Here is an 11,278-nt window from a genome sequence, read left to right as displayed (position 1 = left end):
GCATTGCATAGTCCGAAAGCCATGCGTCTGAACACAAATGTTCCAAATGGGAAAGTGAATGTCGTCTTCTTTTGATCTTCCGAGTTGATTAGAGTTTGGTTGTAGCCAGAGTATCCATCTAGAAAACAATAGAATTCTTTCCCAGCTAATCGATCAAGCATCTGGTCAATGAAGGGGAGAGGGAAGTGGTCTTTCTTGAACGCCGCATTGATTTCCTATAATCCATGCAGATGCGCCAACCTGTGACAATCCTTGAAGGGATAAGCTCGTTGTTACTGTTGACTATCACTGTTGTACCTTCCTTTTTAGGGATGCATTGAACTGGGCATACCCAGCTGCTATTGGAGATAGGGTATATTACTCCTGCATCCAAACACTTAATGATCTCTTTCTTTACTACGTCCTTTATTATGGGATTTAGCCTACGTGGAAGCTCAATTGATCCAATCTTCCCCTCTTCTAGCCTGATTTTTTGCATGCAGTACGATGGGCTAATGCCATGGATGTCAGCTAGCGTCCATCCTATTACTCGCATGTGTTTTTGCAACATCTGCAAAAGAGAATATTCATTAGGTCGGAAAGATTTGCTGAAATAATTACAGGTAGGGTGTTGTTTGATCCAAGAAAAGCATATCTAAGGTGGTCAGGTAAAGGTTAAAGTTCTAGTTTTGGTGGTACTTCCAATGATGGATGCGTTGGCTTCGTCTGCCGCTCACTTCTACTTGGTAGCTCGAGTTTTTTCATGGTTTTTCCAACGCAAGGACCTCACAAACTTGGGCCATTTCTTCTTCAGGCAACTCTATTTTGTTAAGCTGACATTCTTCATTATCCAGAAATTTTAATGCATTTAACACATTAAATTTCATTTCTTGGTTGTCTACGCGCATGGTCAGTTCTCCCTTGTGTACATCTATTAGTACTTTCATAGTGGCGAGAATGGGTCGTCCAAGAATGATTGGCACATCCCTGTCTACTTCATAATAAAGGATGATGAAATCAGTTGGGAATATGAATTTGTCAACTTTCACAAGAACATCCTCAATCTTTCCTTCAGGATATGTGATTGTCCTATCAGCGAGTTGAAGTGTTACAAAACTGGGTTGCGCTTCACAAATTCCTAATTTCTTGAAAATTGAGAGGGGCATGAGGTTGATGCTTGCTCCCAGATCACACAGTGCATGTCCTACGTCCAGCCCCCCAATTGAGCACGGGACTGTGAAGCTTCCCGAATCCTTCTGTTTCTTAGGTAATTTGTTGCTGACTAACGCATCGCACTCCCGCGTTAGAGCAATTACTTCTATCTCGCTAATTCTCCTCTTCTTTGTCAGAATATCCTTCAAGAATTTGACGTACTTCGAAATTTTTTCTAAGGATTCTACAAGTGGGATATTAATGTGCAATTGCCTCAGAAGTTCAAGAAAACGCTTAAACTGCTGCTCATCATTCTTCTTCAGCAAGCGTCTGGGAAATGGTGCTTTCAGTCGCACTGCAGGTTCTCCTGCGTTAGACGTGTTTGGGTTCGAATGGCTTGTGGATTTTGTCATTTGTTCTTCTTAATCTTCCAATGTCGTCGGGCGTGTGTTGTGCTGATTTGAAGGATTATTGGTTCTTGGGTTCACGGTTCCTTCTACAAGAGGTCTGCCACCTTGCAATGTCACCGCATGACATTGCTCTTTTCCGTTGTTATTTTTTGGGGTTTCCGTATTGCTGGGCAAGACTCCTGGCGGCTAATTCTTCAGCTCACTGGCAATTTGCCTCACCTGTATCTCCAGATTTCTAATGGATGACGCTTGGCTTTTTAGCAATGCGTCGTTTTGGGTGATATATTCCCTTAAGAAGTTTTCAAGCGGAGAAGCTGAACTCGACGCATGACTTCCTTTATTAAAGGATTGTTGGTGCAGTTGCTACGATGGCTGGAATCCAAGCGGCGATCCTTGCCTATGCTGCTGATTTACCCCTGGTTGGTGTTACTTTTGCTGGTGACCTCCCCAAGAGAAATTTTGATGGTTCCTCCATCCGAGATTATAGGTGTTCGAGAATAGGTCTCCAGGAAACGTTTCATGTGAGCGTGAGGGTCTTCTCCCCGAGCACCCCCAAAATGGCCAGCTGTTTGAAGCATTTGTAACATCACAGATTTCATCTCAAATCTTGTCTCATCTGGCATTGGATATATGATCCCTGGTGAGAAATCATACAACACAAGAGACGCATACTCCCGCATGCGTACTACTGTATGCCATTATGATAGGATTTTGAGTAGTGTGGGCTAGCTGTTGAGCTAAGTTATGATTTGCTTGCTCATCCGCCCTTTGTTGTTGCCTGATTTGCTGTCTGAGTAGTTGTTGCCTTAACCTACGATGATGATTAGATCGATTTCTTCGTCGGAAGGTCCTTTCAACTTTGGGGTCATATACAGGAGTGTTTTCCCTTCTCATAAATGTTTACAAGCTTCGGCTTAGGTCATAATACTCCCTCAGTTGTAGTTTTCCTACAAAAGATACAAGCAAAATTTCTGGTTAGTTTTGTTGTTAAATCTGAAATTTAGAGACTTAGAGTTGTGCTGCTGTGACAAAAAGAACACAATAAAGAAGAGAACCACCCCCACCGTCGATCAAGGAGTGGAGAAAGCTGAACTTGAGAGAGAATTTTCTTCCATTTCTTCTATAAGTTGGGACGAATTTGAATTGAGCCAAAGAGGACAAGAGATAGTACTCTGCAGCTTGACTCCTTTCTTTTCATCTGAATTATAATTCTCTTCATCTCATTTGATTAAGTATTGATTTTGTACAGACAATCGGTTTCTTTATAAATTCACATATTTGATCTAAAAAAAAAAAAATGGTTCTGATGCCGGGATGGAGGAACCATCCAAATTTCTCTTGGGGAGGTCACCAATAGGAGCAACACCAACTAGGGGTAAATCAGCAGCATAGGCAAGGACCACCGCTTGGATGCCAGCCATCACAACAACCGCACCAACAATCCTTTAATAGAGGAAGTCATGCGTCGAGTTCAGCTTCTCTGCTTGAAAACCTTTTAAAGGAATATATCGCCCAGAATGACGCATTGCTAAAATGCCAAGCGCCATCCATAAAAAATCTGGAGGGTGGGGCAAATCGCCAGTGAGTTGAAGAATCGGTCGCTAGGAGTCTTGCCCAGCAATACGGAAACCCCAGGAAATAACAACGGAAAAAAGCAATGTCATGCGATGACATTGCGAAGTGGCAGACCTCTTGTAGAAGAAACCGTGAACCCAAGAACCAAAAATCCTTCAAATGAGCACAACACACGTCCGACGGCATTGGAAGTTCAAGAAGAACAGATGCCAGAATCCACAAGCTATTCGAACCCAAGCAACGCAGGAGAACCTGCGGTGCAGCTGAATGCACCATTTCCCAGACGCTTGCTGAAGAAGAATGACGAGCAACAGTTTAAGCGTTTTCTTGAACTTATGAGGCAGTTGCACATTAATATCCCACTTGTAGAAGCCTTAGAACAAATGCCGAAGTACGTCAAATTCCTGAAGGATATTCTGACAAAGAAGAGAAGAATTAGCGAGACAGAAGTAATTACTCTAATGCGGGAGTGCGATGCGTTAGTCAGCAACAAATTACCCAAGAAACATAATGATCTGAGAAGCTTCACAGTCCCTTGCTCAATCAGAGGGATGGACATAGGACATGCTCTTTGTGATCTGGGAGCAAGCATCAACCTCATGTCACTCTCAATTTTCAAGAAATTAGGAATTGGTGAAGTGCAACCCATTTCTGTAACGCTTCAACTCGTTAATAGAACGATCACATATCCTGAAGGAAAGATTGAGGATGTTCTAATGAAATTTGACAAATTCATATTCCCAGCGGATTTCATCATCCTTGATTATGAAGTAGACAGGGATGTGCAAATCATTCTTGGACGACCCTTTCTCGCCATTCAGAAAGTATGAATAGACGTGCACAAGGGAGAACTGACCATGCGCGTAGACAACCAGGAAATGAAATTTAATGTGTTAAATGCATTAAAATTTTCGGATAATGAAGAATGTCAACTTAACAATATAGAGTTTCCTGAAGAAGCGGCCCAAGTTTGTAAGGTTCTTACGTTGGAAGAAACCATGAAGAAACTCGAACCGCCAAGTCTGAGTGAGCGGCAGACGAAGCCAGCGCATCCATCATTGGAAGAACCACCAGAGTAGAACTAAAACGTTTATCTGACCACCTTAAATATGCTTTTCTTGGATCAAATAACATCTTACCCGTAATTATTTCAGCTAATCTTTCCGAGCCTAATGAACGTTCTTTTTTGCAGATGTTGCAAAAACACATGCGGGCAATAGGATGAACGCTGGCTGACATCCGTGGCATCAACCCATCGTACTGCATGCACAAAATCAGATTAGAAGAGGGGAAGACTGGATCAATTGAGCTTCAACATAGGTTAAATCCCATAATGAAAGAAGTAGTAAAGAAAGAGATCATTAAGTGGTTGGACGCAGGAGTAATATACCCCATCTTTGATAGCAGCTGGGTAAGCCCAGTTCAATGCATCTCGAAAAAGGGAGGTACAACAGTGATAATCAATAGTAACTACGAGCTCATCCCTTCAAAGACTATCACGGGTTGGCACATCTGCATGGATTATAGGAAACTCAATGCGGCGACCAAGAAGGACCACTTCCCTCTCCCCTTCATTGACCAGATGCTTGATCAATTAGCTGGAAAAGAATTCTATTGTTTTCTAGATGGATACTCTGGCTACAACCAAATTCTAATCAACCCAGAAGATCAAGAGAAGACGACATTCACTTGCCCATTTGGAACGTTTGCGTTCATGCTTTTCGGACTATGCACCGCACCAGGAACGTTCCAAAGATGCATGATGGCAATTTTCTCTGACTTTCTTGAACATATCGTTGAAGTTTTTATGGATGACTTTTTAGTTTTTGGAGACTCCTTTCAATTGTGCTTAGACAACCTGGAGGTCATCCTCATGTGATGCAAGGAAACAAATCTTGTGTTAAATTGCGAAAAATGTCACTTTATGGTGACTGAAGACATTGTTTTGGGCCACAAGGTGTCTAAAGCCGGACTGGAAGTTGATCAGGCCGAAGTTAATGTCATAGCCATACTTCCTCCACCATCAAATGTAAAAGCATTACAAAGTTTTCTAGGACACGCAGACTTCTACAGAAGGTTCGTAAAAGAGTTTTCTCAAATTGTGCGTCCGTTGAGCGCACTATTAGAAGCAAATCGGCCCTATGTATTTGAAACTCTGAAGTATGCGTTAACTACAGCTCCGATACTATTAGCTCCAGACAGGACGCAATGCTTCATTCCTTTGTGTGATGTAAGCGATGTTGCAGTTGGAACCGTGTTGCGGCAGAAGAAAGGGAACTTGATACACCCCATCTTCTATACGTCGAAGACTTTGAATGATCTCAGGAACATTACACAACTACAGAGAAAGAAATGTTGGTTGTAGTGTTTGGAATCAAAAAATTTAGATCTTATTTAGTTGGTGCGTCAACAACCATCTATATAGATCACTCAGCCATTAAGTTCATGATGAACAAGAAGGACGCAAAACCAAGATTAATTAGATGGGTACTGCTCTTGCAAGAATTTGACATTGACATCAAGGACAGAAAAGGGACAGAAAATCAGGTGGCTAATCACCTGTCCAGATCAGAGAATCAGAAGATATAGAACCAAGAAGATGAAATCAGAGATGCATTTCCTGATGAAGGCTTATGCAAAGTTGAAGATAAGGAACCATGGTATGCAGACATTATTAATTACTTAACCACTAAACAATTCCCTGAGCACTTCAACTCTCAACAAAAGAAACGGCTGGTTCAAGATAGCAAATCTATTTTTGGGATAAACCGTTTCTTTACAAACAAGGTCCCGACTCGATCATGCGTCGGTGCGTTCCAGAAGGAGAGACACAACGTATCCTTGCTAAGTGTCATGATTCTCCTTACGGAGGTCATTTTGGAGGGCAAAGAATCGCTGCAAAGGTTCTCCAAAGTGGATATTTCTGGCCTACCCTCTTCAAAGACGCAAGGGAGTATGCTCTCAAATACAACCCTTGTAAAGATTTGGCTCGTCCCAATTATATGATTTACATTCGTGCACAAGCCGCCTCTTTTGGTAGGCTGTGTAGTTTTCCAAGAATTGTTCACAGACCAGATCATTGACCACATCTGCGTACCATGGTAATTCTTCAATTTTGAATAGCTGTTCATCTGGGAAGGTTGCGTTCACCTCCGACTGGTTGCAGTCGACTTCTAGATTTTCAAATCTTGATAGGTGGTTCGCAACCTGGTTCTCCATCCCCTTGCGATCAATGATTTCCATGTTGAATTCTTGAAAGAGGAGAACCTATCGAATCAACCTTGGCTTTGCATCTTTCTTTATTATTAAATATTCGATTACCAAGTGGTCGATGTGAACGATCACTTTGGATCCCACCAAGTAAGCTCTGAATTTCTCCAGTGCAAAGATCACCGCAAGAAGTTCTTTTTCAGTGGTAGTGTAATTCGTTTGGGTAGGGTTCAAGGTTCTACTCGCATATGCGATGGGGTGTAACATTATTTTCTTCTTCTGCGCTAGCACCGCCCCCATCGCAAAATCGCTAGTATCGCACATCAGCTCAAACGGCTCTGTCTAGTCAAGTGCGATCAACAGTGTGGTTATCAATGCATTCTTCAGTATTTTGAATGAGTTGAGGAATTGTTCATCAAAGTCAAACGTTCTCTCGACCTCCAGCAATGCACTCAATGGTCGAGCAATCTTCGAAAAGTCCTTCACAAAATGACGATAAAATCCTGCATGTCCCAGGAAACTCCTGACAGCCTTCACATTTGCTGGAGGTGGGAGATTTTCAATGGCCTCAGTCTTTGCCTTATCCACCTCCAGCCCTTCCTTGGAGACTTTGTGCCCGAGCACAATACCTTCATTCACCATAAAGTGGCACTTCTTCCAGTTCAGCACAAGGTTTGTCTCTTCACATCTTCTTAGTATCTTCTTCATATTGTTCAGACAGATTTCATACATTTTCCCATAAACCGAGAAGTCGTCCATAAAAATTTCCACTGAATCTTCAAGATACTCAAAGAAGATGGCCATCATGCACCTCTGGAACGTGCTCGGTGCATTGCATAATTTGAACGGCATGTCGCAAAAAGCAAACGTACCGTAGGGGCAGGTGAATGTGGTTTTCTCTTGGTCTTCAGGAGCAATCATTATTTGGTTGTAGCCCGCATACCCGTCCAAAAAGCAGAAATAATCATTTTCTGCTAGATAGTCTAGCATCTGGTCAATAAAAGGCAAGGGAAAATGATCCTTCTTTGTCGCCGCATTAAGTTTGCGGTAGTCTATGCAGATTTTCCAGCCAGTGACGGTCCTCATTGGTATTAATTCATTATTTTCATTTGGGACCACCGTCATTCCTCCCTTCTTGGGCACACATTGCATGGGGCTGACCCATATGCTATCAGCGATTGGATAGATAATGCCTACATCCAACCATTTGATTATCTCCTTTTTCACAACCTCCTTCATCGCAGGGTTTAGTCTATGTTGAGGTTCAATAGACCCTTTTTGGTTTTCGTCGAGACGTATCCTGTGCATGCAATATGCGGGGCTGATTCCTCTTATGTCTGCTAGCGTCCATCCTATTGCTTTTATGTACTTCTTTAGGATGTTAAGCGGCACATTCTTTTGATCTTCTTGTAACGTAGAGGAAATTATTACTAGTAGTGTTTCATTTTGTCCCAAGAAAACATACTTCAGGTGGCTTGGCAAGGTTTTTAATTCCACGGTAGGTGGTTTTTTAAAGGAAGGTTGTTGTGCTTTTCTCTCTTCATTCATAGTCAATTTTTCTTCTTGGTGTGTCATTTCCATGATCGCATTGCATGTTGCTACAGATGCGGTCGCATCCTCTCTTTCATCTTCTTCTTCGGACTTTTCTTCTTCATTATAACTGGGTTCATTGTCGGAATCTGTTAGGTCTTCTTCTTCCGAATACTTCATGGCTTTAATAATGTCAAACCTGAGCTTCTTTCCATTCACACTCAGCGTGATCTCTCCCTTATACACATCGATTTGGGTAATAGATAAAAATGGTCGTCCTAATATGATGGGTACACCTTGTCCGCTTCGTAGTCGAGAATGATGAAGTCTGCCGGTAAAATAAATTTGCAAATTGAGACCAGGACATCCTTCACCTTCCCCTCTAAATGAACTAGGGACCTGTCAGCTAGCTGGAGAGTCACCATCGTGGGCGCTAGCTACCTCACATTCAATTGTTTAAAAATTTTAATGGGGCATTAATTTGATACTGGCCTTGAGATCGCAAAGCGCTTGACCTATATATATCTCGCCGATTGAGTAGGGTATCATGAAACTTCCAGGGTCGCGCATTTTTGGTGGAATAATGGTGTTTGACTTTTGCGTTAACGCCACCGTTGCGAACTTCCCTATGCTCATTTTCTTTGTCACCATATCCTTAAAAAACTTAAGGTATTTTGGCATTTGTTCAATCGCTTCAGCGAAAGGGATGTTGATATGTAACTGTTTTAACATGTCCATGAAGCGATGATACTGCACTTCATCATTTTTCTTCTGTGACAAGAATGAAACGATGATACTGCACTTCACCATGTCCTTTAGAGACTTAGAGTTGTGCTGCTGTGATAAGAAGAACAAAAGAAGGAAGAGAACCACCCCCATCGTCGATCAAGGAGGGGAGAAAGTTGAGCTCGAGAGAGAATTTTCTTCCATTTCTTCTACAAGTTGGTTTTACATGAATTTGAATTGAGCCAAAGAGGACAAGAGATCGTACTCTACGCCTTGACTCCTTTCTTTTCATCTGAATTGTAATTATATTCATCTCATTTGATTGAGTATTGATCTTGTAAAGACAATCGGTTTCTTTATGAGTTCACATATTTCATTTTTAAAAGAAAAAAAAGAAAAAAAATGGCCAGTATTCCTGCCTATCACGCGAATGACTCGAGTTCGATCCCCGACAATGGCGCCAAAAACTTGTTCATTGAATTCATGATGCGAGCTTAGGAGTGTATTATATAAGGTAATTGAAAAAATAAGTGCAAATGTGAGTGATGAGTTGATGCGTTAGTGATGTGTGAACGGACGCGTGACACTCCTCTTTATGCGTTCAAGTTTTCTTGAATGAAATCCAAGTATAAATCCAACTCAAGTTCCTGGGTTCGACTTAGGGATTCAGATTAAAGCTAACGCAGGGCTTGCGTTGTAGCTGATGTAGAAGTATCCTAAGTGAATGCGGAATGAGTTATTTACACAGTTTGTTGTGTGCGTGCAAGAAGATACAAAAAGGTCAAGTAGAAAACAAGGGGTCGTGTGAAAATGGAATCTAGCGCAAGGGATATGCGCCGATCTAAGTGAGATGTACACGTACAAGAATATGATGCGGATGAAATGACTTGCTTATCTCTGTTTATGTGTTAGATTTTTGCTCACTTTCTATTTAGCATTTCTCAATGCGAATGTCATACAATTCCCTATCTCTAGGATGTATGCATTAGTCACAGAATGCAATAAAACACTAGTGTGTCTATCTCTCGAATAATTCAAGCTAAAGTAGCTTTTACCAAGTGATTTAGTTGGCTTAGGCGTTTGGAAATGGGTTTTGCATGAAGTTATAGATGCATCTAATGTAAAGCAAGAAATAAACAGTAGCGAAGTGAAGTAGATCAAATATGTGAATTCATAAAGAAACCGATTGTCTTTAAAGATCAATACTCAATCAAATGAGATGAAGAGAATTATAATTCAGATGAAAAAAAAAGGAGTCAAGCGAAGAGTACAATTTCTTGTCCTCTTTGGCTCAATTCAAATTCGTGTACAACCAATTTGTAGAAGAAATGGAAGAAAATTCTCTCTCGAGCTCAGCTTTCTCCACTTCTTGATCGACGGTGGGTGTGGTTTTCTTCCTTCTTGTGTTCTTCTTGTCAGAGCAGCACAGCTTTTAGTCTCTAAATTTCCGAATTATACAATTTAAGCTAAGATCCGCTCATCTGGTGGGATTTCTTTTATTTATAGGCGTTGTTCTTCACCAACTTGATGATGGGGCAACATTAAATTCCATACCATGGTCAGCCGCCTGACACTCAAATACTTTTTAGACGCTGCCAGCTACAGATGCCCATGCTTGCAAGTGGTGATTTGACACAAACAACCTAAATCAATGAATCTTTCTTGCGTTGAAACCCTTCCAACGCATGCCTATGCGTTGACATTGCCTGCAACACTTGGAATATTTGTTGAAATCTTGCAATATTATGTGTTAGTGCCACAGTATTTCAGTAATAAACACTCTTTTGCATGAGTTTGATAGTGTTTGAGTAATTCCATGCGTTTTCTCTAAGAATGATGAGATTTTATCATCAAAGGCCCTAATTGTTCCAACTTTTGAGTGACAATAACTTGTATTTCTATAACTTATTAGGCTCCGCAAATGAGAGAGAAACTCAGAGGAAGAAACATGTTCTCTCTTTGCGAGGTATCATTCTTTTAATGCTTTTTCATCTGCTCCGTCTATCTCTCCATGCACAACCATCTTACAGCAAAGCCAAACTCTGTAGGGCTAATTGCTATGCTAAAGTAAGTAAAATTTTCCTAGAAAACAGTGTCCTTTTTTTGTTCCCCCTTTAAGTTATTTGTAAAAACTACTAGGCTTAATTTTTAGCCATGTTTTTACTTCTTTTAGTAAGTTACTGTAAAAATAATAATAAGAAAACTGATGTACCCATATATAAAGTTTACATTTTCTTTTGAAGTAGGGGTTTGAATTTGTAGGGATATTTTTAATTAATAACTAAGAAAAGTGATCGATATTGTTTCTTTTCTCATAAACAAAATTCTTTATTGAACTGAGTATGTCGTTATTATGCTAGGCCTAATGTATGGTTTTTTAATGTTAAGATTCATTTAGGATGCAATGGCCTTAATATGCTGATTTATCTGTTGAATCTAGATCCACAGGAGGTAAATCTGCCCTTATGATATATTATATATCCACGCTTATGAAGGAACTATTATTCAAGAGAACCATTGAGCAGAAGCAAGATCGTTCCAAATCCATTGTGAAAGAACAAAGCATTTAAAAACATGCAGGAACAGTTATGCATCTTAGAGTAAATTATAGATGCTTTTCATTTAAAAACAAAGGGAATCGAGTGTCATACATTTGAAGAACTCTTCTTCAAGTATTCCCTCGATCTACACTAGTC

The 11,278-nt window shown here is 40.7% G+C and overlaps 1 protein-coding gene across 1 annotated transcript; it reads left to right on the top strand.

Moving 5' to 3' along the window:
- The first annotated feature begins 3,208 nt into the window (after positions 1-3,208).
- LOC120077411 (uncharacterized) lies at positions 3,209-3,946 on the top strand. The gene has a single exon (XM_039031294.1). It carries the CDS (start codon positions 3,209-3,211, stop codon positions 3,944-3,946), a length of 738 nt encoding a protein of 245 aa, XP_038887222.1.
- The last annotated feature ends 7,332 nt before the right edge of the window (positions 3,947-11,278 follow it).

The sequence above is a fragment of the Benincasa hispida genome, chromosome 1, assembly GCF_027475165.1.
Source record: "Benincasa hispida cultivar pf3 chromosome 1, pf3_genome.v1.1, whole genome shotgun sequence".
NCBI lineage: Eukaryota > Viridiplantae > Streptophyta > Magnoliopsida > Cucurbitales > Cucurbitaceae > Benincasa > Benincasa hispida.
Note: the sequence above shows the minus strand (reverse complement) of the source record. Positions and strands in the feature narration are given on the sequence as shown.

Bases quoted from the DNA above. Each gene is read 5' to 3' on its own strand.
- LOC120077411 (XM_039031294.1), top strand. From the start codon at position 3,209: ATGACATTGCGAAGTGGCAGACCTCTTGTAGAAGAAACCGTGAACCCA.